At 37.2% G+C, this 18,487-nt stretch overlaps 1 protein-coding gene across 6 annotated transcripts in view; it reads left to right on the plus strand.

Moving 5' to 3' along the window:
- LOC127517083 (rho-related BTB domain-containing protein 2-like) overlaps positions 1-17,469 on the plus strand; it is a 29,695-nt gene extending 12,226 nt beyond the window's left edge. For all 6 annotated transcript variants that reach the window (XM_051902252.1, XM_051902250.1, XM_051902253.1 and 3 more), the window contains exons 6-10: positions 1,800-1,918; positions 3,202-3,352; positions 6,732-6,820; positions 7,598-7,703; positions 12,037-17,469. In XM_051902252.1, coding sequence (XP_051758212.1) covers positions 1,800-1,918; positions 3,202-3,352; positions 6,732-6,820; positions 7,598-7,703; positions 12,037-12,245 — 674 coding nt within the window. In that variant the 3' untranslated portion in view covers positions 12,246-17,469. The remainder of the gene's footprint in view (positions 1-1,799; positions 1,919-3,201; positions 3,353-6,731; positions 6,821-7,597; positions 7,704-12,036) is intronic.
- Positions 17,470-18,487: the final 1,018 nt, after the last annotated feature.

Raw genomic sequence — 18,487 nt, forward strand, 5'->3', positions numbered from 1 at the left:
AAGTCTAATACATTAAAAATCTAGTTAAGGTAAAATCTAGGAATGTTTTTCAGTGTTTTTCTTGATAGTGTTTCTTTCAATGATATTTCATCATTATCATTTATATGCACCAATATAAAAATAAACAGCAATAATTAACAACTGTACATATATTTTCACTAAAACCTTCTGTATTTGAAAAATGGGAGTAATATGGAAGCTTGTTTCCGCCACTGAATAAAAAATAAAAAAGGTATAATTGTGACTTTTTATCTCACAATTCTGACTTTTTTTCTCAGAATTGCGTGATATAAACTTGTAAGTGCGGGTTATAGTCAGAATTGAGAAAAACTCACATTTCTGAGAAAAAAAGTCAGATTTGCAAGTTTATATCTTAAAATTCTGACTTTATATCTCACAATTCTGACATAACTTGCAATTTTGAGTTTATATCTCGCAATTGTGAGTTTATAACTCACAATTTTGAGACAAGTCAGAATTGTGAGATGTAAACTCGCAATTGTGAGAAAAAAGTCAGAATTGCGAGTTTATGTCTTGCAATTTTGAGTTTATAAAGCACATTTGTGAAAAAAAGTGAGTTTATAACTCACAAAGTGAGTTTATAACTTGCAATTCTGACTATTTTCTCGTTGATATCTTACAATTCTGACATTATAACTCGCAATTTTGAGTTTATTTCTCGAAATTCTGACAATTTCTCGCAATTGTGAGTTTGTCTCCATATAAAATGTCGCAATTACCTTTTTTATTTTTATTTATTGGCGGAAACAAGTTTCCATAGAGTAATGCCACATGACTTCACAAGTTTTTTTTTGAGAGATTTCGAGAATCAAACAAATTATTGATTCAGTTCGAACTGATTCACAGATAACACTTTAGGAAACCTAATTGTGCATTCAAATTATCAAAACATTCATTAAGTTTTTTATATCACCAGCTAAATGATCACAATTATGTAATGAATATTCAATACATTACCCAGTCCTAAAAATCTGTAGGTCTCTGTTTGTTTGTGGACTGCGATTAGCCTTGTTAGCTTATATTTGTCAGTTACACTAACAGTGCATAGCATTTAGACAACCCATCGGCTAGTTTTGCTGTCCCTTTGCCTTTTTCTTGCAAATGTCCCTATTTATCACCCCAACCTTCCTGTGTCATGTAGAATAATACTGTCAGCTGTATATTAAAAAGCAAACTTCTGCGTTTTTTGGTATCTGCACACATTGGGTGTACAGTGTCCATCCTAGTGGAAGGTCGCCCAGCATTTTTTTCATATAACCAAAGCAAATTTGTGAGATGGGCTCAAGCAGAATGTCCCTTCGAGCTATTTTCCCCTCTACTTCAGCTTAATTTTTCACCCCCATAGAGAAAAACAAGCCCCCATATTTTGTCAGCTGGCTTTCGGTTTCATAATCAGTGCTGTTCTGGTAGTGAGAACCGGTGTGGACATATTGTGTTTTTCAGCACTCTCAGGGTTTGGAGGACATCAAGCTGTCTTGTAATGCTGACCGAGCTTTTCCCTCTTTTAACAAACACTGAGAATTTAGATTTATTTATACTTGACTTTAGCACTATGATTGAGCTTTAGTGGAACGTAATATTGAGCCACTGTAACAAAGTGCCTTTTAAGTTGTCAAGATGATATGGTAAAAAATAGCCTATTGGTCGAATTTGAGATTGAACTTTTTTTTTTTTTTTTTTCAACCAGAGAGTGAAGCATGTTTATATGATATAGATATGATATGCCATTACAATAGTGAATTGAAACGCTACAGATGGTCTTCTGTTCTGTGTTACAGATGTGGTGTTCAGGTTGGATGATGGCACCATTATGGCCCATAAACCACTGCTCATCTCAAGCTGTGATTGGATGTCAGCCATGTTTGGTGGACCATTTGTGGAGAGTTGTACTAAAGAGGTAACGTGCACTCACATACTGTAAATCCAGTACCATTGTTAAAACTGAATTTTTAAAACTACTGTTTGTGGTCTGTATTTTAATGGACACATATCATGTAAAATTTCATAATTTGTCTAACATGACCCAGTATAGTTTTTGATAGGAATCTGATGAACAGCTGGAATTTTTATGTATTTAATTCGGAAAGATCAGATGGATATACATTTGAATAAACATTTTTTGATAGACAAACAGAATATTTCTCTTAACATTTGGATAGATCTAGTTTTAACCCTACGAAGCCTACTGAATCATATTTGATACCAAACATTTTTTAAGTGATCAACATGATCAAAACATTGCTGAAAAATATGTTGTACACAACCTACTACATCATTGCCTGATTGAGAGTTTATACTTTTTTAGCAAGTAAAAGGCCTTTTAGTGTAATTGTACAGATGTCCCCCTTCAGCTTGTGGTTCACATGTCTTTTTGCTGTGAAATCTTTAATGATTTTTATAAAGTAAACTTAAGAATAACTTATACTGTTGGTAATATTTATTATTTTTCTAATAATTCAACAGCAAACCCGCAAAATTACTCTGCTTATACTATGATTACCACGCCTCAAGACATTGTTCAGACATTTGTCAGGTTTTTGTCCTTAAAATGCTCTTGTGTGTGGAACTACTTTCTTACACATCTCATTCCGAACATCATTTTAGAACTGTAATGCGGTAAAGAACTGGCCTGGAACTACTTTAGTTGTGTATTTCCTGAAAAATAAGTGCACAACTTCATATGTCAGGTTTTACAGGGTTAAAAAGTACAACAAAGAAAAATGATATTTCAGATTTTTAGAATATCTAGAGTACTAATCAAAAAAGTAGTTTTGTGACATTGATCATGTATCTTTTGTACAGACAGTCAGTTGTTTTTGCTCCCAGTGAAGCTAAAGATGCTCTTTGGATCATGCTGTAGAACATAAACATCAGGTTTTACACAAACTTGCTGCTGTGTACTAAGCAAAAGTAGGACAAAACAAATACTTAGACATTGAAAAGACAGAGTGCTCATGTGATACTCTCAGACTTTTGGACCCTACTGTATGTCAATGTTTGCAAACATAAATGATCTACAGAATGCTTATAGTTGGACTTTACTGATGAACAGCTGATTCCTATCATGTTACTCTTGCATGTTACTTTAAAACTGAGGTTTTATCCCCCCCTCCCCCCCTCAAGAAAAAAAAAAAAAAAAAAAAAAAAAGAGGCTTTGAGATTGTTGCTGTGTTTTGTCAGGTGCTGTTTCCTAACACTACGCGGAGCTGCATGCGTGCTGTGCTGGAGTATCTCTATACTGGCCGCTTCTGCTCTCGCTCTGATCTGGATGCCATGGAACTCATTGTACTTGCAAACCGTCTCTGTTTGCCTCACCTGGTTGCGCTGACAGGTACACAAATAAACCTACATACACACTGTTTTTGGCCATAATAAATGCACATAACAGTCTGAGTCTGATCTCTACAGATGCTCGTATCCTGTGTAAACCTACATTTGGCAGATACATTTTATCATGCGTTCCCTGGGAATCAAACCCATGATATCAGCATTGCTAATGTCTTGCTCTACTGTTTGAGCTATTTTTAAATATTTTTAAGGAGAACATTTCCCACCATCGTCAGGCTGACCAATATATGTGTTGGGGAAAGTTATTTAAAGGGTTAGTTCACCCAAAAATTAAAATAATGTCATTTATTACTCACCCTCATGCCGTTCCACACCCGTAAGACCTTCGTTCATCTTCGGAACACAAATTATATTTATTCAGTGAGGCCTGCATAGCCAGCAATGACATTTCCTCTCTCAAGATCCATTTAAATCAGTTCATGTGAGTACAGTGGTTCAATATTAATATTATAAAACGACGAGAATATTTTTGGTGCGCCAAAAAAACCAAAATAACGACTTATATAGTGATGGCCGATTTCAAAAGTGATAGCCGCTTCGGAGCGTGATTTCAGCAGTTTGGCGGTTTGACATGCGATCCGAATCATGATTTGACACAAAAGATTCATAATGCTCTGAAGCTTAATGAAGCAGTGTTTTGAAATCGGCCATCACTAAATAAGTCGTTATTTTGTTTTTGTTGGCGCACCAAAAATATTCTCGTCGCTTTATAATATTAATATTGAACCACTGTATTCACATGAACCGATTTAAATATGTTTTTAGTACATTAATGGATCTTGAGAGAGGAAGTGTCATTGCTGGCTATGCAGGCCTCACTGAGCCATTGGATTTAAACAAAAATATCTTAATTTGTGTTGCAGATGTGGTGAATGACATTATATGTGGTAAATTACATTATTTTCATTTTTGGGTGAACTAAAGTAGTAAAGACATTGTTAAATAGGGTTGGGAACCGAGAACCGGTTCTCACCCGGAACCGGTAGTGTTTTTTGAAAAGAACCGGAACTGTGTTTCGGTTCCAAAAAGAACCAGAACTGAGTTTCAGTTCCGAAAACGGTTCTAGTGTGATGGGTGGGCGAAGTGCGGGGGGGGGCGTATCCTTTAATAGAGACATCTCACATCATGAATATTATAGCAATGAATGCACTGAAAAGCCCTCGCGCTACTCATATACATCAGATTTCAATGCAGAGAGAGAGAGAGAGAGAGAGAGAGAGAGAGGGAGGTGCCCAAAGCTGCACGATTAATCTTTAAAAGATCACGTTCTCAATTTCATCACCCACATGATCTAATTCCTAAATGACAACGATTCACCCGTGTATATTAAACATTTGAACAAAAAAAAAAAAAAAAAAAAATCGCGACATTCAAATCTGCGTTCGCGCTGCTGTTGATCTAAAGAGAGTTGTCATGTGTAGATATAAACAGCTTCACAAACAATCTTTTCAAATGCACAGTATCATTATTTCTGTGTGACAAATAGGCCTATTCCAATTATAGTATACAAAAGCTTATTATTCAGATAGAAACGCTGATGTTTATGTATAATAAATTACCTTCAGAAAGTAACTGAACTTCAAATAACGACTATCGATTGCATTGTTACGCCACTAGGTGACAACAAATTTACTGTTAAAAATGTGTCTATCACTGAATCATTCTTTCAGAAACAAGTCTTTATGAATCCAACTCACAAAAATATTGTTTCACCTGTCTGAATCTTACACGTGTTCAAGCATCTTATCTAATTTGAGGTAACACGTTACAATAAGGTTCATTTATGAACTAACCATGAGCAATACATTTGTTACTGTATTTGTTAATCTTTGTTAATGTTAGTTAATAAAAATACAGCCATTCATAATTTGTTCATGTTACTTCACAGTGCATTAACTGATGTTAACAAATACAACTCTTGATTTTAATAATGTATTAGTAAATGTTGAAATTAACATCAACAAAGATTAATAAATGCTGTAGAAATGCAGTTCATTATTAGTTCATGTTAATGTAGTTAACTAATGAACCTTACTGTAAAGTGTTAGCGAATTTGTTGAGATTAACAGTCATTTTATAAGAATAATAAACACAAAAAGGACTGTCTGAGTCAAGTATTGTGCATTTTTCCCTTACTACTATTTTTTATTAGTTGTTTAATTATTTTAATGGAACCAGAACCGGAATCGTTAGGCAGAACAGGAATCGGAAAATTTCTCACGATTCCCAACCCTATTGTTAAAATAGTCAACATGACTGCAGTTCAAATTAATGTTATGAAGCGACGAGAATACTTTACTATTAATACGAGAATACTAACGACTTTATTCAACAAATTCGTCTCTCCTGTCAGTCTCCTACGCTGTTTACATTCAGTGCTTCCAGGTTCTACGTCAGAACGCCGGCTCTGTATTGGCCGACACTGTTTATGTGAGCAGCACGATGCATGTGTTGATGCAGGAGCCGCCCAATAATGAGCCACAGATACGCCTTTTGATTTTAAAAATATGTTAGTAAATGCTGAAATTAACATTAAGACTAATACATGCTTTAGAGTTATATTTTCATTTTTAGTTCATGTTAATGTATTTAACTAATGTTTGCAAATGGAACATTAACTATTGTTAACAAATGGTACGGTGTTACTGTCATGTGAGGTGGCTGTAGAGATGCGCACGACGAAAGAGTATACAAAAAAATCTTTATTCCAATTCACAAACTAAAACACAAGAGATGGTTGGCGATAAACACAACCACTAAACATTGAGGTCTAAAGTACTGTGAAATTAATCCGGTGAAGTAGGACGGTGCGTGACTTTCCAGTTCCTGCTGGACTTCGTGCTCCGCATATAAGCTTAATAAATCCTGAACCTCGTCGTCGGTCCATCGGTCGTAGTTTTTTTAACTCCATTGTTGATTTGAATAGCAAACAACTCTTACTGCACGCACCGCAACAGACTTTTAAAAATGTTGGTTGAAATAAAATGCTGCATGAACTCAGCCAATCAGCATGTCCCACCCCGAAAGTTCCTGAACTTTGAAAGAGTACTACCTCGCGAGAAGGGACTTTCTGAGGAGGAAATTTTAACCGGAACTTCATTTAGACCCTGGTTCCTGTGGTTGAAACAAAAGTACCACCCCAAAGTCCATAGTTCCTGTGGAAAGTTCCTGTGGTGGAAATGTGGCTCATACTAACTAATGACAACGAACACAGGCAAAGGAACACAGGGAACAGAATGAAAACAAAACCAAAATGGAGCATACATGTGACAGTTACTGAGTCAGTAATAAAAAAAAAAAAAAAAAAAAAAGAATAATTTTGACATTCTGTTGTTTTTATGAGTGTTGTGTGTCTGTTGTAGAGCTGTACACTGTGACGGTACTGACAGAGGCTGCCATGATGGGAGCTGACATAGATGGAGATGTTCTGCTCTACCTAGACATGGCCCAAGTAAGTGTACCTCTACCTATGAAAATGGATCGCTGTCAAGTGAAATCCTATCCCATTTGCACCTCTAGGGATGTCTGTTTGTAAAGTCTGATGCCTTTTGGCCGATCATTGTCACATGACAACAGCATTTTGGGGGCCTGAAAACACAAACTTTTGAAGACGGGTTTTAAAGTGCACTTTAAAGTACTCCGTGTAAACTACAAAAACGCAAATTTGTAAAAAATGGTGACGTCATGCACATGCATATTACATGTCCAGTCTATAGGTGTGTAGTGTTTCTTTACAAAGTGACATCGCCAGCTACTGGCCTGGCAGCAGAATACAGTGTTTTTAATAGTTATAGCTGATCTGTGTAAACAGGGATTGTTTTGTAGATGAAAAACTCAAAGGGAAAACTTTTCCATTTTTAGTACAATGTTGTTGCGTAAGCATACCCTAAGTATGACGACAAATTCAAACTTCAATAATAAAATGCAAAAGATGTGCACAGTAGTATTTTAGTATTTTTAGCAGCTAAACACTAAAAGAGTTCACCACATCATGACAGAAATATTACAGGCAACTCACAGTATTCCCCATAATGCTTGCCATGCTTGATGCAAGTCTATAGCTAGATACAGTATATCTCGGCTGACTGGCTTTATTGCATGTAGTTTTACTAAATAAATAACTAATCACGAAATATTGCTTTCAATTAGAATCAAGTATTCCAGAGAGATTGCAGAAAATCTATGATTTTCTCCCTAGTGTTTTCATCTATGTGACTGTTCCCATTAGTTCCACTGCTCTCATCAGATGACTGATTGGTGCCTCCACCACATCTGCACCAACTACAACAGAGTCTGTCGCAAATTCCCTCGTGACATGAAAGCCAAATCTACAGGTAATTCAACAGCCTTCAGATCGGTCTAACTGCCACATCTTTAAATATTACATTTATTTTAACTTCAAAATGAATATTGCGACATGGCATTAAATAAATAATGGAATAATGGATTTCAGTAAACAATTAATTTTATTAACTGTTTGTTTATTTCAATGTAAAATCTTGGAATATATTAATATTGTACAAAATTTGCATATTTAATACATTTATAGGGGTCAGTAAAAATGTTTTTTAAGAAAGAAATTCATACCTTTATTTAGATGCATTAAATTGATCAAAACTGACAGTAAAGACTTTTACATTGTTAAATTGTTAGATTTCTGTCAAATACTGTAAATACTGTTCTTTTGAACTTTCCATTCATCAGAGAATCCTGACAAAATGTATAACAAATTCCAAAAATATATATAAGCACAACTGTTCCCTATCTGTTAGTTTCAGCCTGATGCAGTTATCATTTTCACGTCCAGTGCCCACATTGTTTAAATAACAAATCCGCTCGCGCCCATCTGTTTGCCCATTGGCGTGCTGGTCTGGAAATGAGGTGGGTTAAGGTTCGTTGCTATTTTGAGGCAACTGAAAACCAATGACCTTCAAAAACCTGGTCTAAAGTGAATGGCTCAGTATTTATTTATTTTTTGTCATTTAAAGGGTGCGTTAGTAATATGCGCCTATAGGTGGGTGCACAACGAGCGTACACTCTGCTTGTTACACACAAAGGGCAGCAGCACACAATCATTTTTAAATATTAAAAATAAAAGGATTCCTCTCTGCCATATAAATAGCAAATCCACCATGGTGAAAGCGCACCTAGCTTTTAAAGGGAATGGGAGATGAGACTCTAATTAGTTTATTGCACCGTTACACCTAAAACACACCCATGACTCATTAAGAAACTAGGTACAAACCTTTTGGACCATGCGCCTGGCCATTTTTTCCATCGTTAAACTAGCAAAAGAGGATTGGGACATGCCCTAAGTGCACCTGTGCCATGCTCTTCAGGCCATGTGCTTAGATCGTTAAAATAGGGCCCTAAGGGTCATGCTTGGGAGCCCCAATCACCTCTGATACTTTGAGAAAAGGCCAATGAAAATTTGCGAGTGGAATTTGCATGCGCCACTCCCCCGGACATACGGGTATAAAAGGAACTGGTGTGCATCTACTTATTCAGATTTGTTCTTTGGAAAAGTGCATAGAGAGCTTACCCTGGGTGTTTCAGTGAAAGCTTTCTCTAAAAGAGCAAGCACAAACAGAGAGCATCTTTTAAAAGCTGTGTGTTTCTAGGTGTGGTCGATATCTCTCGAATGGCCATGATCTTTGTCTCATGTGTTTGGGTCGCACCCATGCTGAGACAGTGTCCTCATTGCAAGAACATGACCATGGCAATGCTACAATCACGACTCTCTTTTCTACAGTAGTAAAAGGAGTCACCTCAGCTGCTCCTCATCCTGGTCCTTCTGAAATGCTCAAGACTGCACCGGCTAGCGCTCAGGACGATCTGAGGGCAACAATGGGAGCTTTTCCATCGGGTAAATCCCCATAGGACCTCCCATTCCTCGTTTTGCACATTGTGACCAGTGGAGTTCCCGGATGAGTTTAATGTTGCACCACATGATGCAGCTGATTTCTCATTTGGGGCTCCAGATGAGGATGAATTATTGATCACAGCACCTGGGGATGCGCTAATGCCTTCCGACCCTGGCGCTGCATTCACACGGGGCGTCGGCGTTAACGCTTCTCATTTACTTTCAATGGGTGACGTCATGAGGCATCTTTACACAGCTGAGTTAAGCCGGGTCTGTACCTGCTCAAAATTCTGTGTAAAGACGCAATGCCACATAAAAGCAGACCTAAAATACGCCGGGTCTGACCCACCTCAGCCCCTAGTATCAAAGGCAACTCTGATACTGTTTTGGTTCAGTGTAAATGAACGCGAGCTTGTGCCGCACTAAACTACGTCATTGTCATGACAACCAAAAGCACGCCTGTCAGCTCTGGCGGCACGAGAATCAAAAGCGGGAGACAAAATACAGACCTCGCTTCATATTGTTTTAGGCAAATTAAAAAATGTATACCAACAAGAGACCGTGAAGTAAAAATGTCCTGTACTCACACCGTGAAGTCTCCGTTTATAATCTTCCTTTGAAGGGGCAGATCATTGCGCTGCTACATTTCTCTCAGATAGGGTAAATGCTTAACACAATCAGCGTCACTGTAATTGTGTATCGTTATGTTATATTCCAAAAATCCTCTCTTTGAGGATGATATTTTCACCCACACACAATGGTCTGGTGACATCTGTTGTCCTGCCTGAAATGCTAACGCTAGCATCAATGTTCGTTTGTTGTGCCAGTGACTTTCTGGCTCTTTGAAAAAACGTTCGCCCTCTTTTAATGCTGCGGTGATGTATCCGGTGTAAAAATTCATAATTTCTTTGTAGCACTTGATCCAAATGTAACAATTTTATTAAGAAATAGAAAATAACTATCAGTACCACAGAATTATGACAAACATCAAAGTGTGAGATAGCTAGCACACAGAGGAAATTATTTTTTTATTTTGAGTTTTATTTCATTGTTTGATTATTTTTAAATTCATTTTGTTAAAACTGTATTTTTAAAATGGTAATGTTCAAAGCATTGTTTCCTGTGATTTTAATTCCTGTGTAAATGCATTTATGCCGCTTCAGAGAAGCATTAAACATTCTGTGTAAATGCACATTTTTGTGATTTTATGCGGCTACAGAGTTCGTTTCTGTACTGCTTTTTCTGTATAAAAATGCCTATGCATTGCCAAACTGAATTGTGGGTTCCGTCGCATCACTTCCCTCACGTTGCAAGCGGCAGAAGTTGAAGATTTCTTAACTTTAAGTGCCAACGCAGGTTTCAACCAATCAGATCGCTTTATGCAAACACCCTAGAGCAGTCGCTAGCCAATTGCATTCGTGCAACACTGGAAAGTAATGTGATTGGCTGTTATCACTATAATGGTTGCGTCAACACATGCTTCAGACACGCCCTCCGTCAAGCATTGATGCTGATGCCCTGTGTGAATGCAGTGTGAGGACTCAACTTCGGGTGCGGTAGCCCATCCCGAGTTCGATGTGGAGTTGACGGCCATGCTTGCCCGGGCCACCGCGAGCACTGGGCTAGAGTGAAATCCTCCACCCTGTCCCAAGCATTCATGGTTGGATGACTGGTATCTGGGCTCTCTTCCCAGAATTGCATATGAGGTGATCCCATATGAGGTATCCTCCATAATGCGGTTTCCCTGACGGTAAACCCGTGTCTTCCCAAAGGCAGAACGCCGTTTCTACCGCCAGTCACTGTGCTTGTAGAAGTTCCTCCCTCTTCAGGTAGGACCTTCTGTACTGCAGAGACTTCTTTCCATGTGTGGCACATCCTGGTGGGTAAGTCCATGTGATGTATTCTCCGCATGTTAACCTCTCTTCAGGCAGGATGTGGTCTCACTAATGTTCCTTTTCTACATGGAACAAGGAAAACTTCCCCAGTGCTTCCTTGGGTCCGCACAGCTGTGACTTTAAAAAAAAATTGAAAAGGTCAAAAGACCAGCTGAAGCAACCTATTCCCATGGTTGCGACCTATTCCTGGCTGAAGCGACCTATTCCCTCTCTGTCCCGGCGTGGTATGAAGGACTACATGGGGCGTTGGGTAGGTTATGATGTTGCGAGTGTGCTTGTTACGGCATGGGGGGCTTGCCGGCATCTGCACTGCCAAAAACTTGTAACATGGTTCAGCTGTTGTGGCGTTTTCTCCAGGGGAACCCATGTCTCATTCCCTCCATCAGAGAATGGAGGTTACAAGAGTAACCGAGACGTTTTCAACATGATAATAATAAGAAATGTTACTTGAGCAGCAAATCAGCATATTAGAATGATTTCTGAAAGATCATGTGACACTGAAGACTGGAGTAATGATGCTGAAAATTCAGCTTTGATCACAGGAATAAATTACATTTTAAAGTATATTAAAATAGAAAAGAGTTTTTTAAATTGATAATAGTAATTATATTTACTAATAAAAAATAGTAATAATAGTAATAAGTAATAATATTTCACTATATTACTGTTTTTCTTTTACGGTCAAATAAATGCAGCATAAGAGACTTCTTTCAACAACAAAACAAAAAAAATCTTACTGACCACAAACTATTGAATGGTAGTTTATAGTTTACATTTATCTTATTTTAGAGATGTCTGGCTATTTTTACTAAAAAGCTTTTTTTTTTTTTTTTTTTTTTTTTGCAGTGTGTCAGGCATCCTTTATCTCAGTTATCAAATTAGTTGTGGCGATTTTATTCTGTTTTGCAGAAAACCAGGAGCACTTTGAGAAACATCGCTGGCCTCCTGTGTGGTATCTAAAGGAAGAAGATCACTATCAGCGGGCTCGTAAGGAGCGTGAGAAAGAAGATTACTTGTACCAGAAGCGTCAGTGTAAACGCAAGTGGCTCTTTTGGCATCTTCCGTCTTCCCCTTCTTCCAATTCTCCGTCTTCTGCTGGTTCCTCTGCAGTCATCTGATTGGCTCTCAGGGTGCACAATCCACCTAACAGCCCTAAATGTGGGATATAAACAATAAGGAATGAAAGCCTTTTTCAACTCTACAAGATTACCTGTTTTCTGTTGAGCAAAATGCCCAAGCCCTGCTTTTAGCTGCTGAAGGACAGGCAAAAATGCAAAAGGATGGAGAATGTAAGTTAAAGCAACACAAGGCTTTGACTAAAAGCACTTTGTTTAGTCTCTCTGCTTTACTGGTTGGATTTTCATCAAATCAGCTTTGATGTCCTCTTGTGACATCATATCGTGGTAGAATGCTGCTCAATTACCTGTGTAAAGACAATCTACACTCAGCATCGGTTTCCCAAACAACCATCAAAACCTGCATATCATCATCTGTATAGAAAAATCCATGGCAGGACTGCACATATTCATAACTTGAAATGCTAAGTGCTTTTCAGCTCTAAATGACAAGAACACAGGAACATTTTAGAGCAACCAGCAAACACGACAAACATGAATTTCTCAATCTACATTCAAACCACTTCAACAGACCGACGTTCTCAAGATTCAAATGGTGTCCACGGTTCAACATCTAAAGGTATTATTAATGTGACATTTAAAGGTTGATGGTTTGTGGAGGGACGCGTGGAGACTTAAGTCCACAGACATTATCTACGGCATAATGTAGATTACCACTGAAAATAATCGTGGGTACTTTAAGGCATTTACCATAGAAATACACAGGGCCGAGTAATAAAAATTAAAACACACACTGTATAAAGAATGTATAGCCACAGGACTTAAAGGGATAGTTCACCCAAAAATGAAAATTCTGAAAAATGAAAAATGAAAGTTGTTCCAAACCTGAAACCTAAACACAAAAGATGATATTTTGAAGAATGTCGGTAACCAAACAGTTTATGGACCTATGCACTGACTTCCATAGTAATTTTTTTTCCATACTATGGAAGTCAGTGGGGACCATCAACTGTTTGGTTACTGACATTCTTCAAAATATCTTCTTTTTGAGGTGAACTGTCTTTTTAAGGTTCCGATGAAACGGAAGTAGTGATGGATGTTTTTTTCCGTATCGTGATATACATGTGAAATGATTTATGTAGGGCGGGGACTTGGTTCTATCCGTCGGTTATTGATTGGATGGAGGCAGATATGAACGTCAAGAATGCCATTGTAAGAAAGGAGCGGGTTTAAGTGCACTAAAATTTGGAAAGAAATTAATACTTTTATTCTGCAAGGATGTACTAAATTGATCAAAAATGACATTTATAATGTTACAAAAGATTTCTATTTCAAATAAATGCTGTTCATTTGATCTTTCTATTCATAACGAAAAAAAAATCTTGGAAAAAAATATTAAGCAGCACAACTATTTTCAACATGGATAAGACATTTTTATTAAGCACCAAATCAGCATGTTAGAATGGTTTCTGAAGGATCATGTGACACTGAAGATTGGAGTAATAATGCTTTAAAAAAAAAAAAAAAAAAATCAGCTTTGCATCACAGGAATAAATTACATTTTAAAAACTATTAATATGAAAAAAGTTATGTAAAATTGTAAAAATATTTCACAATTTCTGTATATATATCGGTGGTGTGTTTTGATCAAATAAGTACAGCCTTGGTGAGCATAAGAGACTTCTTTCAAACGTAAAGATGGTAGTGTATTTTCTGTGGTAATAAACATTATACCTGCTGATAGGGCTTAACATGTTTTGCCACTTTATGTCCTTTTAGTCCTGCTCTTCAAGAATGTTCAGGCTGGATGTTACTGGTGCACAACAGACTAAATATTTGTTTTTCCTGCACACTGTGGTATAGATTTTTGCTTATTTGTTAGACTGAAGCAGTCTTTCTTCTCTATTTCCTGTTAATAATTGTAACCTCACATGTTATCAGCTGACAAGTGTGCAAATCGAAAATGATTATGGGCTTACACAAAATCTGCATTTACTGACGTAATGTCACGTATTTGTGCTATCGCAAGATGAAGTTCAGGTTTACATCAAGATTGCCTCCTGAAAGCTGCATTTTTGTCTCGATAACAATATTCTGGAAAACAGCAACAACCTGTAATATTATAACCAGACACTTCAAAACAGGATCCCAGGTGAACAGTCACGCTGGGCTTCTCTACAGGGAATCTAAAGAGTGCCTCAACACTGCTGATATTCAAAGTGTGGGCACTAGCTGCTGTCTTTACCAAAGTAAGCTCACATTTGCTTCATAAGGTGGATGATATCAATCCACACACAGAAACACAGTTTTAAATGTTTCCAAATAGCTTTTGGATGAGTTTTACGGGCAGGCCCGTGACCATCCCATGAAGCATCACAGCATGTTACATTTAAGTAGTTGTAGAGAGTTTCCTACATCTGCTATATTTCAGCATCCCATTCTAGGGGACACATTAGGGTCTTTAAAATATTAATATAACTAGTAGTAACTTAGGAAAAAAGGTATTTATATGACTATTCTAATACTATAATATACTAGTAAGGAAAAAATAACAGTAAAGCTCCAATTAAATAATGCAATGCAAGGCAGTTTTACAATTTACATTTACATAACTATTTAAGGTGCATCATCTCCCTATATAGGAGAGGAAACCTCACAAGCATGGTTCACATAGACTTAAACCCTTTGCGATTTGAATGTTTCTGATCTAGCACATGCGATAGTTACAGAAGCGAATAGCACCTTAAATACAGAATGACTTATAAATACACTACTTTTTCTAGCACCACATTGACTTCTACAGTGAAAAAAAGGACAGTAAATCACCCTACGGAGAGTAAAAAGCAATCTGTTATGCATTTTCTGCAGTTGTAAACCAATTAATATTAGAGAATGTTTTTTCTGCTTTAATAAATCAAATTAAGAGCTGACCTGCATGTGCAAGGCTGTTGAAGCTGGCATCAAGGGAATGTTGAGGAATATAGTTTTAATTTAGAAACCCAAAAATATGTGTTTGCTTTGAATGTAGATCCAGAATGATAACGATTAATTCCTCTGGTGGGGCAAGCGAAGATTTTTCAGTATCTAAGTATTTGTAATAGCACTCAGGAACATTTGCTGACTCTAGTCATTAACATATAAAGTGTTAAAGTGTGAAGAGGTTTTATCCGAAAGTGTTTCAAGGAATTTGAAAGTTATTTTGGAAATGAATGAATTTTAAGCCCTGGGTATACTTCATTGTTTTACGTGTATGCTAGTGTACATGCAGTCGAACGCACGCACAGCCTTGGAAAGTATATTTCATTTGACTCATACGCATACACAGGAGTAAACATCTTTGTATTCTTTCATGCTAGAGTTGTACAGATAAGGGTACTTTCTAACCTCTTCACACAATCTCTCGTTTATGTAGGCCTCCATTGTCTCTGTAGCTTGCATGCGTTCCGGTCTGTTCTGTTTATGCAGTTTTTCTTCGACTACCTTGTGAATTGACGCCCCCAGGGCATGGTTGCCACCTTGTGGATAAAATAATTACTGCAAAAAAAAAGTACACGCGGTTACAAAAATCCGGCGGTGTGCGTACTCTTCTGATGATGAAATTCACGTCACGTGCACTCTACGCTGACTCTTGTGTACGCATAAAAAGTGCAGTATACAATTTATACATGCATCAATCTGAAGTCTCTACCAATCATCCTATGAAAGACAAGTGTTTAAGTGGCGTACATTGCTACAATTCACAATCACAACGATCTGTTAGCATATGATATGAAAGTTCTGAGTTTTTAAGCTATCATTATAGAGTATATAGTTATGTAACGCTATTATATAAATCAAAGCGAGAGAGATGATATGAATGTACTGAGATATGACAGGTATCATGTGCTATATGCTATTTTCATCTTCCTAGAATTTATTGCTCAGATGTTGCTCTTTCGGGCATTATAGAGTTTAATATCAACTCCCAGAATTCCTTAGCAGAAATGAAAATAGATGAAAATGCAGAAGAAAAATTTGAGAAGCCAGCACCTTAAACAAAAGTCTGCATTCAGTCTTACTGTCTAGGTCTAGGAGAAACAAATGAGATATTAAAGGAGATCCTTCTTGTGATTTTTCCTTCTTATGGGTTTTTAACCATCCCAGATTCGCTCAATTCAGATTGTAGAAAATCTCTGCGAGCAAAATAAGTAAAAAAAAAAAAAAAAAAAAAAAAAAAAGTGTGATTGTAAGTACTTCAGGTAAGAAGTGAGTAACATTGTGTTCCTAATCAGTTGCTGCAGAGAAGATACCCCATGCCTTAATGTAAAGTACACAAGGAGAGACATATTTGAAATGTAATGATATCCGTTATGTATTATGTGTGTTGTACACCAAATAGTTGCATAATGTGTAAAAACTATGTCATATTGTTTGGTAAAGATGGTTTATTTGTCTATTTTACTAGCCCATTATTACCTTGTGTATTACCTTTATCTGTATTGTCTTGGTTTTATGTGAACGTGTTATCATACATGTGAACGTGTTATCATACTGCTTCCATTTACAGATGAAGAATATTGAATACAATGACAGAAATGAACAATGATCAGTTAGGTGGACATTTTTAAATCTTGACTACCTTGACATGCTGTGTGCAAATAGGCTAACTAGGTCTGCTATGAATAGTAAAAAATAAAAGATTAAAAGCATATATTCTCTTGGGGACAACTGTGCACTATGCAGCATAATATACTGTGTACTGTATAGTGACCTCTAAACTTAAAGTAATCATGCACTTCCAATCAGTGTTAACCACTGATGCATGTCCTATTTTATTTTACTCTCAGATAAGATACATAATCAGGGGTCTAAGCAGAAAAAAATATACTGTGTGTAATTTAAGAATATAATGAAATCATTAAAAATAACTGCTTTAAAGCCTATAGTAGCTCATTTTATTGAGCTTTAGGTCCTAGTGCCACCATTGCAAAGAAGCACAAACCAGAGTGTCAGCAGCACCTGATGTTGTTTTTGCTGCACAGTTACAACAATGTAGGGCCAGTGCAGCAAAGAAGCCACGAAAGCCTTGAAATCAAAAGACTGAACGAAAAACTTGAATGTTCTCTCATTATTTAGAAGCCTGACATTGACGATTTGTATGGGAAACAGGCATCATTTCCATGAGTTGGTATTGGGGAGGGGGGAGTTTGTATTTTCAGCAAACCTGCAGCATGTATTCATGAAATGTGTAAATACTAGTATTTAATAAACACAAACTAGAAGTTTGCATTTTGTATTTATTTATTTGTTTGTTTGTCCCCATAAGGTTCAATTTTGACTATGTGGTAAATTAGAGCAGTCTAGCAATTCTTCCACTAAGCCTAAGGTCCATAAAATTGAAAGTTAAAGGATTAGTTCACTTTAGTGTTGTAGTAATCGAGACTGGTCTTGGTCTCAAGACCGGTCTTAAGACCATCTTTGAAGGTCTCGATCTTGTCTTGGACTTAAACTAAGGGTGTTTTCACACCTGTAGATCGATTGCATTGTTCTGAAACAGAGACTTAATTTGTTACAATGTTGCCTTTTCTTCTTGGTTCAGTTCACTTTCACAAGGCAATATTTCAAAGCGTACCAAACTGTGTTTATGCAAGTCACATGCGTGTACAACTGTCCCCTTATTGGTCAGAGTTTCCTCTGCGTCATCCATCCAAGATTATTGACAAGTTTGTTTCGTGAGCCTTATTGTGGCTTTTTTTAACTGTCGAGACACAAGCAAACTATACAAATGTAGCCATCATTTCCGCTGTTAAATTATATACTACATTCGTATTAATTCAAGCGCGCTCTCTCTGTATCTCCCAGCACTGTCTAATAGACTGTGTCGAGACGCAAACACTATACGAATGTTATAATGCAGCAAAGCGGGAATCGAGGCTTCGTCGGGACCGCATTCTTGCACGGAGAAGCGCGATTACGCAACATTTTAAGATGAAAAGGTCCTCTTTGATTTTTAACTGCAGTAACTAATGTGCTCACTCACAGAATCAAACACTGCTGTATTTTATATAACACATTTCCCGTTATGAAATATGATATAGTTTGGTCAGTTGGGTCAGACTGCTTTCACACCACAAGCCCCAGAGTTCATTTGCAATCGGGCCGAGACCACCTCGTTCAGGCAATCTCGGAGCTTGTTAAATATGGTGTAAATATTTTTACACAAACGTATCGCTTCGCTTCAGAAGGCCTTTATTAACCTCCGGAGCCGTGTGGAGTACTTTTTGATGGATGGATGTGGATGGAAG

This window comes from Ctenopharyngodon idella, chromosome 8 (genome assembly GCF_019924925.1).
Source record: "Ctenopharyngodon idella isolate HZGC_01 chromosome 8, HZGC01, whole genome shotgun sequence".
In the NCBI taxonomy this organism is placed as follows: Eukaryota; Metazoa; Chordata; class Actinopteri; order Cypriniformes; family Xenocyprididae; genus Ctenopharyngodon; species Ctenopharyngodon idella.